The 16199-nt window shown below is 50.3% G+C and overlaps 1 protein-coding gene across 1 annotated transcript in view; it reads left to right on the top strand.

The window, feature by feature from the left end:
- Nucleotides 1-15913, top strand: part of IRS2 (insulin receptor substrate 2) — a 31878-nt gene extending 15965 nt beyond the window's left edge. Inside the window, exon 2 of the mRNA XM_049647212.1 lies at nucleotides 13378-15913. Within this exon, the coding sequence (XP_049503169.1) occupies nucleotides 13378-13382 (5 nt within the window). The 3' untranslated portion in view covers nucleotides 13383-15913. The remainder of the gene's footprint in view (nucleotides 1-13377) is intronic.
- Nucleotides 15914-16199: the final 286 nt, after the last annotated feature.

Below are 16199 nucleotides of genomic sequence, written 5' to 3'. Positions count from 1 at the left end.
CTGCTTGGGAGAGTGCAAAGATGGGCTGTGGGCAGGAGAGACCGAGGCAGAAAGGTTAGGTCTCCCTTCAACTTTCAGATTTAATCAGACTGTTAAATATGTTTTCATCACAAAGATGCCAGTTGTCAGTTGTTAAATACTTATCAAATGTTTTGCTCCTTTGAAAAATATTAGAGTGTAGGCCAGAAAGAGAGAGGTTTGATTTCCAAGCTAAAAAGAAACACAAAAGGTACTCAGTTCAAATACAAATGTAACTTCAGATTTATATTTGAAACCTAGGAAATACATTTAATTTTTAAATGTGTTCAGATCAGCAGGTGTTGTAGGTGGTGATAAATGCTCCAGAAAATATAGCTGGGAAGGGAGAGAGGGAAAAGGTGCTGACTTGAAGGTGATGAGGAAGCAGGTCTTGTAGATATTTAGGGGGAGAATCCATTTGGCAAAGGGAATGAATAGTCGTGCAAAGGCCCTGGGGCAGAAGATTTGCTAGTATGGTCCAGAATAAGAAGTGGATCAGTGTGACTGATTACAGGGGACATAGGGAGAGTCGTAGGTGAAGAGGGGGACATGACCAGGGACAGTGACCTGTAGAGTCCAGTCAGCCATTATAAAGACTTCATGTCATATTTAACAGGCATGAAGGGGAACAGTCTTTGAAACGATATATAGAGCATTTAAAAGCTTTTCGACTGGAGTCATCTAATTCTGCCATTGTGTCTTTTTCTGCCTGCCACTCCTGAGTTTCCTTCTCAAAAGTAGCATGTAGACTGAGCAGCCGTGCAGGTGGGTTGAGGCACTGAGATGTGATGGGGGAGGGGCACCGGCAGATGATGAACAAGATAAAAGCACCTGCCTATTGGCGGAATTGCATACTTGATTACACAGACATTTGTAAGGCACTTTGTACTCTCTAAAATGTTTCTAAATGTTATCGAGTCCTCAGAATCTCCTTTTGGGGGTGGGGGGGTTAAAGGAAACCCCTTATGTTTTAAAGGAAAAAAACACCTGAGGGGGCTCCCGGGTGGCTCAGTCGGTTAAGCGTCCAAGTCTTTTTTTTTTTTTTAATTTTTTTTAATGTTTATTCATTTTTGAGAGACAGAACATGAGCGGGGGGAGGGGCAGAGAGAGGGAGACACAGAATCCGAAGCAGGCTGTAGGCTCTGAGCTGTCAGCGCAGAGGCCGACGCGAGGCTCGAACTCATGAACCGTGAGATCATGACCTGAGCCGAAGTCAGACGCTCAACCGACTGAGCCACCCAGGCACCCCTAAGCGTCCAAGTCTTGGTTTTGTCTCAGGTCACACTCTCACGGTTTCTTGGATTTGAGCCCCGCTGACGGCATGGAGACTGCTCGGGATTCTCTCTCTCTCTCTCTCTCTCTCTCTCTGTCTGCCCCTCTCCTGCTCGTGCTGCCCCCCCCCTCGCCCTCTCTCTCTCTGTCTGCCCCTCTCCTGCTCATGCTGCCTCTCTCTCTCTCCCCCTCTCCCTCTTTCTCTCAAAAATAAATAAACAAACTTAAGAAGCAAACCTGGAGGGAGCTGTTGGCCTGGTAGGTTTGCTCCTGCCTGGTTCTGTGTCTTCCTGGTGAGGCCGCACCTTCTTTGGGGGGATAAAGGCCCTCAGCCTGGATGAGCCGTGGGTGCGTCTGGACCTGGGTCAGTGTGCACGCGGCCACTTACCCCCGAGTCCCGGTCCCTTGACAGGAAGGCGCTAATGGAGTGAGCCAGCAGCCAAGGCTTCCAGAACATGAGAAAAGCTGGCGTGCCGCCCGCGTCCAGGGACCCTGCCTCCTTCACTGTGTGTGTGAGAAGCATGGCCGTCTGGCAGATGGCCTTGCGGGCAGTTCTTTGTAGCTGATGTGGTCTTAAGAACTTGGCATGGTGTTTGGGTCTGTCCTCAGGATTCAGGGTTAGTTTTACTTTTTTCCGAAATAATGGGGGAAAAAAAAGTCAGCATACATAAACTGGTCCATTTTACCAGGACCAGTGACCTCACCTAACTACCTGCTTACCTGTCCTGGCCGTCGTCGCTCCTGCTGCTCAGGGGTCCCTCCTGCCTCTTCCAGACCAGAGATGGAACATTTAGATTCTCCAAGTGCGTGTTCTAGAAAATACGCGTGTGCCCGTTGGCCTCCTTGATGTCTCTGTTTCCTAAGGTAACTCTAGAAGCTTGATGGGTGAGGCCTGGTGGCAGCCAGCAGGAGTGGGGGCAGCGGGTCTGGGGTGGGGAGGGTCCAGGCTCGCATCTGGGCCTTCGTGGGGTCCGCCCTTGTCCGTGCGGCCCCGAAGGGTCCCACACCCCGACTCACCAGCGGTCCTGCGCTCCCCGTGCACAGCAGAGCGAATGGACTCACCTTCTTCCTGTTCCCCTTTGCGTAGGTCGCTTGGAAGCCCCCCTCGTGTTCGCCCCAGTACATCAAGTAGAAATTACAAAACGGCCTGTTGTTGTTTGAGGAAAATGGAGAAACTAAGAATTATTCTCTATGAATTCCTATGTGCTGAGTGTCACAAAGTCACACAACCGGTAGCTGTTACCTGGTGGAAAGGATTCCCTGGATGGGACACCCTGCTGGCGGCCGCACTCTGGAAGGAAGAGCATGGAGCCTGTGCTGTGCAGGGGTGGGGGGAGCGGGTGATGCTGTGTGTGCAGCTTACGTCTGCTGTCGCCTTCTGTCCCGGTGGTTCTCAGAGAGGTGGTCAGGGAGGCCCGTCACTTCTAAATCCATTCTTTTTTAAAAGTTTGTTTTTAAAGTCTATTTATTTTTGAGAGACAGAGCATGAGCAGGGGAGGGGCAGAGAGAGACACACACAGAGTCGGAAGCAGGCTCCAGGCTCCGAGCTGTCAGCACAGAGCCTGACACAGGGCTCGAACCCACAAACCTGTAAGATCGTGACCTGAGCTGAAGCCGGACGCTTCACAGACTGAGCCCCCCGGGCGCCCCTCTTTTAAAGCCATTCTTAAAAGCCCTAGAAGATTCTGCCCGGGAAATGTGACAGGCCGGTCAGGCTGACAGTACAGCCTTCTTTGAGTGCCACGAGTGATGTCTTCATACCGATTTGACTGTTTCCCCCTGCCAGGCGTCAGCAGCTGGGGAAGCTTGTCTTTCTGTGGTTGGATATTTTGCCCCTTCGTGCTTTCTTCTCTCGGGAGAAGAGGGAAGGGTGACGCACGTGTGTGATCACGTGTGTCTCAGCAGTGTCTCCCTGGGCCTCCAGGAGGGGTGGGGGGGCCAAGGTGTCCAACCCGCCTGCTCTGTCCAATCTCCCAGGAGGCCTTGGGAAATCCCAGGCTGGGAGCCTGACTCAGGCAACCTGGGGTCCCGAGCCGCTGGTGCGTGAGGTCCCCCCCAGCACTTGAGCCTTTGAAATGTCTGCCAGGTGCTGCCGCTAAGTTCTGCCAAGGCCGCAGAGGGGAGTCGGCAGCCTTACTCTGTTGAGACTCCAGTCGTGAGTGACAGGGAGGCCCCTTGTCGTTCTGGCTGGAAAAACGCCTGTAGGTGTTTGTCCTGCCCCTGGTGCTGTCTGGTTGTGAAGTGGGGGCTGGGGGGGGGGCGGTTGAGGCGGGAGCAGTGCCCTGCTGTCTTACTCGGTTTTCTTTTCCAGCAGCTGAAATTTATAAAGACGGTTTGTAGCTCAGCACTTTGCGTTTGTCATTACTGGAAGGTTAACCAGTAGTGTTTCACTTGGATGTGGGTCTTAACTCGGGGGCAAGGGAGTTTGCACGTTGCTCCGTAGGCAGGTGCACTTGGCGTGCGTGAGGCCTCGAGAGGGGAACCCAGCCCAGCTGGCTGGTGGCGTCGTGCTTGCGGGCACATTCGGTGCGGAGGGGCATTTGTGCCCTCGTGACGGGGCAGCTGTCTGCACCGGGCGCACGCGGCCCCTGCCCGGGTGTCCCGTCCTGCCGGCAGGACGTGAAGAAAGCAGCCAGGCCAGGCGTGCTGTGCTGCGTTTGGGAGCTATTAGCTTTAAATGGCCCGGAGTTACCCCCGGAAAAACAATTCTGCTTCTGTTCCGCTTCTGTCCAATTAAAACGAGCTGATTCATTTCATTCCGGGAGCTGTTTGCCGTTGTGTTTGTGCCTTCATCGGTTGTTTATTTGCTGCTTCAAGTCGCACTTGCTCGTGACGTCATTCACGGGTATAGTTTTGGATGAAGAAAGGGCCGCGATGGCAGGCGCGCTGGGCGATGCCACAGCCATGGCCACGCACGTTAGCCCGGGGAGGGGGCGGGAGGAGTCAGGCTTCCTCTGGCAGCGAAGGGCCGCCCGGGCTCATTAAAACGAAGTCTTTGTAGTTCACAACGAAACATGTGGCTACGTGTATACATCATTTAAAGGAGCTGGAAGAAAGTGGGGGGGGGGGGACCCAGCTGCCTGGGGGCGAGCGGTGCAGGAAGCAGGTGTCCCTGTGCATGAGAAAAGTTCCGTGTGTCTCTAGAAGGTGTTCCACTTCCTGGTTTATAACTCCGGTACATAGAGCCTCCTTGGGTGGTTTCACGGTGGCCCAGGGAGCAACGCCAGGCGAGGAGAATGACGTGCCCATTTCTGGAAGAAACAGATAGGTAAATGCTGGCTCCTGGGCCTCAGGACCCCTACTCCTGCGGGGCGGGCCAGTGACTGTCCGCACCCACATCGCAGTGAGCCCTTGGAATGGCGTTTGGCTTAAGGCACAGGGACGGCTTTACCTGAGTCATTCCTGAGCTCCTGGGATGCCTTCGAGATGAGTGACCGTGGCGGGAAGTTGCTGGGGGTGGGCAGGGTGCGACCCCCAGCCTTGGCTTTGCTGGCTGCCCCTTCTCACAAGGGCTGTTCAGTGAGATCGATTCTGACCCCCCCCCCCCCAGTGGACAACGTGGACATCCTGTGCGATGTGGACGTTCTAGACAGGGAGGGGGTGGCCTGTAGTTCAGGAGCAGGGACCGGTCAGGCCACCAAGCGCTTATGCACAGTGGACACTCTACCTGAAAAGGAGGTGGCTGGGCAGGGGTGGGGCGGGGGAGGGGGGGACATGGTGGGTTCCAGAATTTCCCCCGTTCTCTTTAAACATTTTTTTCTTGTGATGAAAGACAAGCACTTTATTGATTACTACGCTCTATTTTTAACACATTCCCAAATTATTGTATGTTAAATGTGAAAAACAGAGTATATTTTAGAATCCTGAAGGCATACCGTTTTAACTATACTCACAGGTCTGTTTCTTATTCAGTGATATCATAGTGGGATTTGAGCTGTATTTGGCTTAATTTCAGACTTCCAGAAAATGCCTATTTCGATTTCAATAATAAAAACAAAGAAACAAAGTCCTAAAACTAAAATAACCCCAGTAGCAAGTCTTAAATAGTTAGATATTTAAAAGAAAGAAAGGTGCATTCGAAGTGGTCTGTAACAATAGGGTTTTGGGGGTTGGATATATTTTGAATAAATTCTTATACATTCCTTAATTCTGCAGGAAAAACACAATATTTAGGTTTGAGAACATCAGATATAAACAATATGACATTGTTATAGGATACGTAAAATACGTATTTTTTACATCAGTGTAAACTCCTAAGCGTAATAATGCATGAAATCTGAGGAACGAATCGCACTGCTTGTAGGATATTTGCAATTTTACTGCACGTCCTATCGCCTGGCTCAAGTATCTGTACTGTTTCTCGGTGCAGAAACATAACACTTACATTCACGTTCGTAAGCGACTCGAGAAAGAGAAAAGGGTTATTTGGACCCCTCTTGAATTTCAGGTCCAGTGTATTATAACTTCACCTCTGTTAATGTTGAAAGAGTCGTGCCACAGGAGGTAGTAATAATCACACGTGCTTAGTACTTTTGTGTTCCGTATGAAACACCAAGTAAAAGAGCTGTAGGTGAGGGAAATTACTCCCCAAAGGGTGCTGGCTTCCTAAATGATTTGATGGCTTCCTTCCTCGTTTTCAGTAGGGCCTGTAACAGGAGAGCATGGTTTTCAGCAGACAGCGTTGCATTTCTAAAGGATGCAAGTTCACAGATAATCTTCCCGGGGACTCGATGAGTCTCCGGGTGTAACACACAGATATTGATATGTGGGCCTGTCTTGACCACTTCAACCTTCTTCCTTCTCCTGGGTGCCTTCCCATGCTGGGGGGGGGTGGGGGGGAAGGTTGCTGCTACAGTGCCTGCCCAACCACAGGCCTCTGCTATTGAAATGCAGAAGCGTCATATGCGAGTGAATGAGCCTGGGTGCCAATAAAACTTTATTTACAGAAACAGGCAACAGGTCGGATTTGGCCCTACCTTGTTGACCTCTGGCTTAGAACCCACTCTGTTGTGAGGTGAGAAGGGTTTTCTTTTCACTTGGGCCTCAGACAGTTCTAAAGTTGCCTCCTCCTTTAGAAGATTTTTTTTTTAAGCGTTTCTGCCTTTGAGACATGGCATAAACCACATGGGTTTTTATTTCAACTTAATTCATCAAAGCTTTAGAAAGGCTCTAACAAGCATCGTGCCAGATGATGGGGACGGGCAGGGTTTGAGTCCTCAGCTCACTGGGGAGACAGGTGCATGTGGCAGTGAGCCATTGCCTGTGTGGTATTTTGTGTCACTGGGGAGTTTTGTAACGAGTTAATGGCGGTAAAGTGTAAACTCCCAGGGCCCAAGTGAAAGTCAGAGACCTCCTGTCCCCCTTCCCAGCCCCACCCCTCTCTCGTTACTTGTAGAAATGGACAGCGATGGCCTCAGTGGAGGCGTGCGTGCAGAGCCCTGGGGCGGGCTGTCCTTTGCTGCTGACCTGTCACTGATGCTCCCTCACCTGGTTTCTACCTGGGAGGGTCCGACATTTCATAACTTAAGAGCAGGGTCCCCCAGCAATGCAGGGGGCGCTTTTGTCCTTCGGGGGTCTGGGCTGAAGAATAATCAGTAATATTTCTCCTATGCTGTTGGACGTTGCTGCTACAGGGATGATGGAAAACTCTCACCATAGAAGCATAGCCTGTGGGATGGGCATGTCCGGCTTTTTAATAACAAGCACAGAAAAGAAAGGAAGGCTGGAGGGTCGGGTGGAGGTCTGCTGAGGCCAGGCATCGGAGAATTCACGCAGGCCCCCGTGGGAGGCTTGGCTCAGTGGAGGGAAGGTTCAGTGCAGTAGCTCACAGGCCAGGACACCCGACAGCTCTGATGTTCGGTGATTAAGACAAGGTCCTTTGTGAAGGATTAAACAGGAGCTGAAGGAGGAGAGCTACCTATTATGAACCCCAGCCCCATACCAGGACTCAACCTTTTCCCTCTGACCCCCTGCCCCTTCCCCCACCCCCTCCCGTCTCCTGCTGTGTCATTGCCATCAAATTGCAGCTTGGTGCTGGGAAATTTCTTCAACAGCGAGCACTCAGGATTAAATGACTTCACTTGTCAGAGGAAAGGCCTTGTCAGGGCGCCTGGGTGACTCAGTCAGTTGAGTGTCCGACTTGATTTTGGCTCAGGTCGTGATCCCAGGGTCGTGGGATCGGGCTCTGAGTCAGGCCCTGCACTGAGTGTGGAGCCTGCATGGGATTCTCTCTCTCTCTCCCTTTCCCTCTCTCTCCTCTGTCTCTCTCAACCCCTTCCCCACTCGCTCACTCTCTCAAAAAAAAAAAAATTAGAAAGTGGGATCTCCTATAAAAGACATTTTCACGTCTTTCACAAGGAGAGTCGGTAAAGTAATTTACTGCTGGGAACTTCTTCCCTGTCTCTTAAGTTATTTACTTATTTTTTTCCTATTTAAATGAAAAGTTCGAGTAACCGTTTTTCTTAGAATCTCTGGCTTGTTGGTTATCACACTTAACCTTACTTTATTACTTTTTTTTTTTTTTGGGTGTATTCACGAGTGTTTTGCTTTTAGTCAAGTAAGGAGATACTGAATTATCAGGTTTATTTTTCTAGGAATTTCTCACGCAACTGAAAAGTTTATTTTCTCTAGTAATCCTATGTTTAACATCAAAGGTTTAAGTGGGCCACAGGGTGACGTGTCTGGGCTCGCCGCGGGTCTCTTTCTTCCTAAGCGTAGTTTCCACTAGAAATAGAAATTTCAATTTGAGAAGTATGTTGTTTTATTTGTCATGCGGCTCAGTACCCCCAGCACCCCTAACTCCCATGTGCCTGAAAATGTTACGTCGTTTTTACCTGCTAAGTACAGATGTGCTTTCTTCGGTCGGGGGACTGGTCACCAGTGGAGGGAGGAGGCTGTTCTGTGCAGCTGTGCTGGGAGCACCCTTCCCCCCCCCCTCCACCCACCGCAGAGTCTGCAAAGTCCCGGGGCTTGCATGGAGCCCTGAGTGAGGCCTTGTGAGGCCTTACGCAGATCTCCACATACGGCCCTCCCTGGGGCTCCACATGGAATCTGGGGGGCACCCCACGAGGCTCTCTGCAGAGAGAGAACCAGGGGTCTCTGTGGACAGCGTTGTGCCCTGAATTCTGGCCACTCAAATATTGACCGTGAAGCCAAGCACATCCAAACCCACATATTCATGAGAAATCAGAACGAGGAAGCAATGGGTCAGAACGTGTATCTAAAACGTTGCTTGAATTTATTTGCCCTGCTGCCGATTTCCCCGATTTGTCTCTAAAACATTCTAGACCTGATGCTCACTGTCCTTTCCACGAATGTGTTTGTAATCACGGAACCCAGCTCACCAGTGGCATGACGGGGTCCGTGTTCCAACATCTGTGCTGTCCATGGCAAAGATGCTCTGCGACTTGTTTAGTGATGTACTATTTAGTGATTTGTTTTCTATGTCTTTCCCTTTTTTTTTTTCTTTCATAAAGTAGCCCAGATTGAATTGAAGGTGGGGCCTTTAATGAGGGTGCTTTGCTCATTTGCATTCCGATGCTCTTTTAAATGGAAGAGAACAGGCAGGGAGGCGCCGCCCCCCCCCCCCCCCCCCCGCCATCCTCAGGAGTGGTGGTAACCAGTACATGGAACTCTGTCCTTCCTGTGAACATCATTTGTCATGTGTGATAGAGCAAAAACAAGATGGAGAAGACGTGGCCAGTGTGGCATGTCATGTGGAACGAGTGTGAGAGTATTTTTCCCTTAAATCAACGACTTAAAAAAAATTTTTTTAATGTTTATTTATTTTTTTAGGCGGGGGAGGGGCAGAGAGAGGGAGACACAGAATCCCCAGCAGGCTCCAGGCTCCGAGCTGTCAGCACAGAGCCTGACATGGGGCTCAAACTCACAAACTGTGAGATCGTGACCTGAGCCAGAGTCGGACACTTAACCGACCGATTCACCCAAACATCCCTCACTAGTATTTCTTTAATGTTTAGTTATTTTTGAGAGAGAGAGAGAGAGAGCGAGCACGAGTGGGGGAAGGGCAGGGAGAGAGGGAGACACAGAATCCGAAGCAGGCTCCAGGCTCTGAGCTGTCAGCACCAAGCCCGACGCGGGGCTTGAACTCACGAACCATGAGATCATGACCTGAGCCGAAGTCGGACACTTAACCGACCGAGCCACCCAGGTGCCCCTAAATCAACTACTTTAGATCAATGCTGCTGTGAGTGGGTTTCTTTACAAAGTAGTGTCTAAGCTACAGAATAGCACAGTGTGTGATCCTATGACAAATTCAGCGAAGGCCGATAAGTTTAGGTTCTCTTTAGATGCGTTACCTCCGGAATCCAGCATCCGGGTATGTTGGTAACGCCTGCACAAGCAACACGTGAGTCCTCATGTGTTTTGTTTTGTTTTGCCACTACACTTGACGCGTTCAAGGAATATCTCCCATTTTCACAAATGTTCAGGGTGGATTGATTGTACAATTAATAATTTATACTTTGCTTCTACTGGAATTAACGCAGATCATATGGTATGTGAAATTTTGCTGGAATCACCATTAGGAAGCATAAATATTTAAAAGCGAGGATGTCAGGGGGCACCTGCGGGGCTCAGTCGGTTAAGCATCTGACTCTTTGATTTCTGCTCAGGTTGTGATCTCACAGTTCCTGGGATCGAGTCCCATTTCCGGCTCTGCGCTGACAGCACGGAGCCTGCTTGGAATTCTCTCTCTCTGCCCTTCTCCCATTTGAACTCTCTCTCAAAATAAACAAACATTTAACATAGAGTAAAAGTCAGTAAACAAATGGAAAGGCAAGTGTGCTCGGCTCTCGGGCTCTAGCTCCTGCTTCCCCTTCCTCCAGGGCTGGGGCTGGGGGAGCAGGTGGAGGGGGTGGGTGGGTTCCGGCTGGGGCTGGGGGAGCAGGGTGGGGGGGGCGGGTTCCAGTCCTTTCTCTGGGGCTAGAGGAGCAGGGCGGAGAGAGGGGGTTCCAGCCCTTCCTCTGGGCCTGGGGGAGCAGGGTGGAGAAAGAGGGGGTTCCAGCCCTTCTTCTGGGGCTGGGAGAGCAGGGGGGGGGGGGGGGGTTTCCAGGTGGCCTGCTGGCCTGGGCTCCATGTGCGGAGCTTGCTGCCTCTGGACCCTGCAAGCCCTGGCCTCCTTCCAAGGCGACCTTCAGGTGGCCACCTGTTCCTTTGACCGCTTCCCTCCTCAGACCGTGGTTCGGGGCCCCCGCTAGCTGTGGGCAGCAGCCTCACGTTGGGAGGTGTCTCGGGTCTCAGTTGAGGCAGAGGGCTTCTGTCCAGGCCTTCTTTCCATAACAAATTAAAACTTACAATTAGATTTCTCAAACCGATCCCCTTTTTCCTGTGTGTGTTCTTGGTGGCACTTGCCTCTGGTCCATTTTGTCCGTATCCTTTTCCTCAGCAAGCCATGGGCTTTGTGACCTGATTGGGGGTGTCCCCAGCCTGCTCTCCGCTTCCCTTCCTTCTCCTGCATCCGAACAAGGATGCTAGATGAAACCAAGCTGTTTTGTTGGGCGCGAGGCCTCCGCCGGCTCTTGGGACCGCAGTGGGTGGTGGGGGACCCAGGCACGAAGGTGGTAAACCGAGGGGTGGGTGTTTGGAATGATGCTGGGTGGCCACGTGGACCCGGGGTCCTCGGCCGTGGGGCCCTCATTCTCAGCCCTCCCGCTGCCACACCGGGGTGCGTGTGCATGTGTTTGCTCTCATGCACATCTGTGTGCGTAAACGTGCTCGGAGCCCTGCGTACTTCGTGCCAACCTCGGTCTCTGTGCTGGTGGCTGGTGTCTCTCCTCTTCCTGCAGTTCCTGCATCCTTCCCATGGCCAACAGCAGGTACCTGTCGCTGTGACGGTGTGTGTGCGCGCTCGGGGTCACCTCTGCAGTCGTCACGGGCTCTCCCAGCCCACCTGTGGGATCACAGGGGGCAGCCCAGGGCCTCAGTGTCCGAGGGAATCGTGTTCCTTGCCACCCCCACCCCGCCTGGCATGCCCCCAGCTCTCTCCCTGCCGGTGACCGCGGCCTGGCCACCCTTCAGCGCCAGGCACGAAAGCTGCTTCCTCTCCTTGCCCCGGGGGTCAGAGGCCCATGGGAGCTCCCCTCCACCCTTCAGCACCCCCCGGGGGCCTCAGGGAGGCCCCGGCCCCGGAGAAATCGCCGTGTGCACAAATGTGCGAGCCAGGATCGCCCTGCCTGTATTCAAACTTGCCCGCGACGCTCAAGCATAGAAGTGAGGTTTTGATACTTGCACGTCACAAAGAGACAGTTACCTGTTCACCCCGATTCGGGTGCACAGTGATCTCGTGGTGTGACGGCGAAGCGTCCTTCCACACGGGGTACCTGTCACCCGTGTTTCTAGGACTGCGCTGAAGTCTGGGAAAGTGAGGAATTTACTGGCTTAGCTGTTTTCAAGATAATGGATGTCGGGCTAACAGGAGGGGATTCAGCCCTGTAAAAAAATAAATAAACCGTGTTCGGTCAGCAGATCGACTGCATCTTGGCCACGTGCTCTGGGGTGGCTGGGGGTCCGCCTGGCACTCGGCCTCGGTGACAAAACGCATACTCATTTGGGGAGACGTAAGTCCGGGGTGGATTGTAGCAAACAGCCGCTCTTTAAGGGACTCAAGCAGCTGCGTGCGGGCTCTCATGCGGTCTGTCGCGGGGACAAGGACGAAATAGCCAGCTACAGGGCGCATCTTTCCCCAGGACAGAGTTGGGCCCCTGTTTCCACTCTACGGAAGAGTTTACCTGTTTTTTAAAGGCCATAGGGCTTTGTGAAAATAGTAAAATATGGTAGCATTGCCCCAAAAGATCACGTTGTGGGGCATGTTTAAAAACACGGTCATGAAAAAGATACGTGGACGTTGGGCGTTGAATGTTGGCAGTTGACAGTGGCCTGTGTGTCCAGGCCTTTGTTTTTTGGCTGCACCCAGGACATGACTCTGGGAGCTGGTTCCAGGCCTCCAGGGCCCGCTCCTGGCCTCAGGGTGCGCTGGGAGTTTCCTCTTGCTGGAATCAGCCCTCTGCACTCAAGGTGAACAGAGAAGAATTAGAGCCCCCCAAAAGTAAACTGAGAGTCTGGGAGGGGCTGTGATGATTTTAGAGCAGCGTGCCAAGTGCAAGTGGGTTAGTACAACCGCAGGGCAGGGTGTGGCCAGCAGGGCCCGTGGGTGACCCTGGGGGTGGTGCACAGGGCCACTTGGCATTTTAATCAAAAACCCAAGAAGCCTTGGGGCATCTGGGTGACTCAGTGGGTTAAGTGTTTGACTCCTGCTTTCGGCTTAGGTCATGATGTCACGGTTCATGGGTTTGAGCCCTGTGTCTGACTCTGTGCTGACAGCTCAGAGCCTAGAGCCTACTTGGGATTCTCTCTCTCTCTCTCTCTCTCTCTCTCTCTCTCTCTTTCTCTCCCTCTCTCTCAAAATAAATAATCTTAAAAAAAAAAAAGCAACTAAGAAGCTTAAAAAGACAATTTGCTATAAAATGTCAAAGTCTCCCAAGTTGGTCATTTCCTTAAAGAGGAACATGTTAAGTAAGAATATGCTGGAAACGATAGAAATGGGGAGCAGGTTACAGAAGCTTAATCCTCGGGCCTGGAAGGGAGTGCGCAGTTAGAGCTGTTGGCGGGTCCTAACACCGTGTCGCCTACGGGGCTCCTGGGAGCACATGGCGTAACCTGGACCCGGCCGCCTGGCCAGGAGGGTTTGCGGTCAGGCTGTCTCTGCAGGAGATCGTGCGGCGTGGTCGTTTCCGGGACAGGCGATCCTGTGCCAGGGTCCCCCGAGGCAGAGTTCAGCTCCCTTTGTCTCCCCAAGGGCAAGGGCGAGGGGGCCCCTCTGCCTCCGCCTCCCACTCGGCCCAGGGCCTCACGAAAGCACACTCACAGTCACCCTAACCTGGCTGTTCCCCTTCCTCGGACACTTGGTGGGGGGGGGGCGGGTTCCCCCTCCAAGTTGTTTCTGGAAAACGGAGTTGTGTTTGCCAGAGACACGGGCGGTGAAGGCGGCTTGAGAGGGACCTTTCCTCTAACTGGAGATTGCACTGTGCCCTCGACAGTCACCGCTGACTCTTTTCCTTTCTTTTCCAGAGTGAGGATCTGTCTGGCTTTATCACCGTGACGTCACGCATCAGAGAATGACTTTCAAAGAAGATGCTCACTGTTTTGTTTTTGTTTTTGTTTTTTTTAAATCTGAAGCTGCTTACAGATTTTCTTTTGGATCTGAGCAATGACTACATTTTGGAACATCTACGACTGTATTAGACTCTGAACCCCCCAGGCGAGGACACCTGCCTCTCCCCCTGGTTCCCACAGGGGGCATTCGTCATTCTGCTGCTCGTGCTGTGTTTCGTTTGTTTTTTTAACAAAATTCGCCGAAGAAGGTATTCTCAAGAAAATCGGATGTTTCCATTGGCCCTTTAAATTGTGGCCGGTGTCTTAATTTCTTCTCACTTTCGTTTTGGCAAAGCAGATTTATCCCTCAGCATGCTGGGAGATGCTACCAACACCCATGGAAGTGGGCCAATCTGGTATTTACTGGCATGCACTCAAAACTACCACAGTCCTACCTCAGTTCCAGGTGAAGCCGGATTTGTGTGGCCGGGGGCCGGCAGGACCTCCTGTACATAGATGTCTGCTGAGTGTCTCGAGTGCGGCCTTCAGCCTTATTTAACTGGTCCCAGGAAACAGCGGCTCTGTGGATCCAGTCCAGGTACCTGCGTGTTTACTCAGCCAGAGCCCAGCGTGGGACTGACACTTCTCAACGGAAATGCAATTTGGGATTGGACTTTGAAGATGGATTCATAAATAATAATAATAATAATAATTATATGTAACTGAAGCAACCTACTTTTGAAAATCATCAACTGTATTGGGTAGCGGGGGGGTGGGGAGGGGTTTGGGGAGGGGGTGAATATATCTTTTTACCTTTAACAGACTTGTTTAATCTTCTCTGCGTAGACGTTTATGTAGGTACATCAGATTGCAAAAGCCTTTGATCCTATTTATAAGCTCAAATGTCTCTGCTACCCTGACTCTCGAGCCTGCGTTTCCTTAACCAAAAATTCACGTAGGCATGCTAGCGATTCACGGGTGGTCGCGGCTTTGGCAGATTTTACAAAAATGTGTTATCTTTACTCCACGCTACCGTGTCAGCCAACGAGGCTGCCCTGAGCAACAATACAAAAAAAAAAAAAAAAAGAAAAAAAAATTAAAAAAGGAAAGGGAAGGAAAGAAATTGATAAAAGAGGTATTCCGGCCCCTGTGTCGTTAAGGGAAGAAGAAAGAAAAGACGACAGAAAACGTCACGTTACATGTGACCTGTCGAGAAAACTTCCTGACGAGACTACCCTCATTTTATATTTTCAGTGTTCTGAAAAGATCAGTGTTGCGGTAATCATTGCAGGGGTCATCTGAAACTGCTAACCTTGACCGGCAGAATGTCCCGTCGTCTTGCTGCCCCACGTGACAGAGGGCTATAGACCTTCCTCCCGCGGGCACGTCTGTGTCCGTGTCCCCGTCTGCTCGGATGGTCCCAGAGAGGCTACACTAATTCATTGGAGATGTGAGCTTTTTTTTTTTTTTTCTTTTTGGAGAAAAATATATATAAATATATAGATATATATCACTATAGAATAATGCATTAATAAAATGAGGCTTTTTTAGAGGAAGACCAAAAAATTCAATGTCTTAAAAATATATTTAATGGCAATGCAAAAGTCTTCCTGCTTCCGTGCTGAACTTTTAGAACAGAGGATTGTATTGCAAGACAAAGTTGAATGTAAAGTGACCCCCCCCGAACATTTTTAAAGTTTTACTTTTCTAAAATTACACATCACAACAGTGTATAGACCATACGATGTTAGTTTGAAGGTCGATTTCAGTGTATAATACAGATACTTTATTAAAATGTATAAAAACGTCCCAAAGTTTGGATTTCGTTTTGGGACTCGGGATCGATGGGTGGTATTTGCTATGTAACCCGCCCCCCTCCACCCCACCCCCTCCCCCGGGTACAGTGGGACTGACTCTGGACCCTGCTGGATACAGTGTATGATGTGTATTTAAGTAGTCCTCTATACTTAGAGTAGTCACGCCTCTATACAAATGGTTCACGTTCAGACTGCCGCTTACAACAAGCAAAATAAAAAGTTGATAATATACTAAATTTTCCTCCATCCTGTACATTTCAAAAAGAAAAAAAAGGCATATGCAATATTTACACTTTTAATTTAGTTTACAGAATGGAACCAAAATGTATAAATGTTATGTTTGCTAAAACTTCGCAATGTATATTGGGTCTTTGTACATTTTGCCTGACTTACCTTAAATTTAAAATATTTTTTGCTATATAAACTTTAACAGTTATTAAACAGTGTTTTCTTTTTGGGTACGTATTGTTTCTGGATATCAAGATGTTAAATATATTTCTTGCTATTGTGATATGACAAAAGACTTAACCTTGGTCTGTCTTCCATTGTACACGCTGTATATAAGGGTCGATGTGACGTTGCTGGAGACAGCAATAAATGGAATTAGAATAGTGCACTGTATTTAGTCTGTCTTGATCATGGATGCTCTCCTTAACAGCCATATGCAATAAAATAAAATACGTTATTTATGAAACGGATAAGGCCTTGAGGAGGTTTTTTTTCCCGCATGAGGATTCTGAGTTCAACATAAAGCCACTCTCCTCCTGGTGTTTCAGAGTAAAAACTTGAAGCTCTTGAGATACTTGGACGCCTCCTCTCATTTAAATATTTTTGTTCTGGCAAGCCGAGAATATTCCCCAAGTCACAGAATTAATGAAAAGTAAGCGTACGAAGGAAACATTGTACAGGATGTAGGATGCTTGCGGTTGCTGGTTGGGCGCTGTCCCCAGCGCTGTGCTGACGCGAGCTCCTTTATGGTGG

The sequence above is a fragment of the Panthera uncia genome (genome assembly GCF_023721935.1).
Source record: "Panthera uncia isolate 11264 chromosome A1 unlocalized genomic scaffold, Puncia_PCG_1.0 HiC_scaffold_16, whole genome shotgun sequence".
Classification (NCBI taxonomy): domain Eukaryota; kingdom Metazoa; phylum Chordata; class Mammalia; order Carnivora; family Felidae; genus Panthera; species Panthera uncia.
The sequence above is the reverse complement of the archived record's forward strand: the minus strand, read 5'-3'. Positions and strand labels throughout refer to the sequence as shown.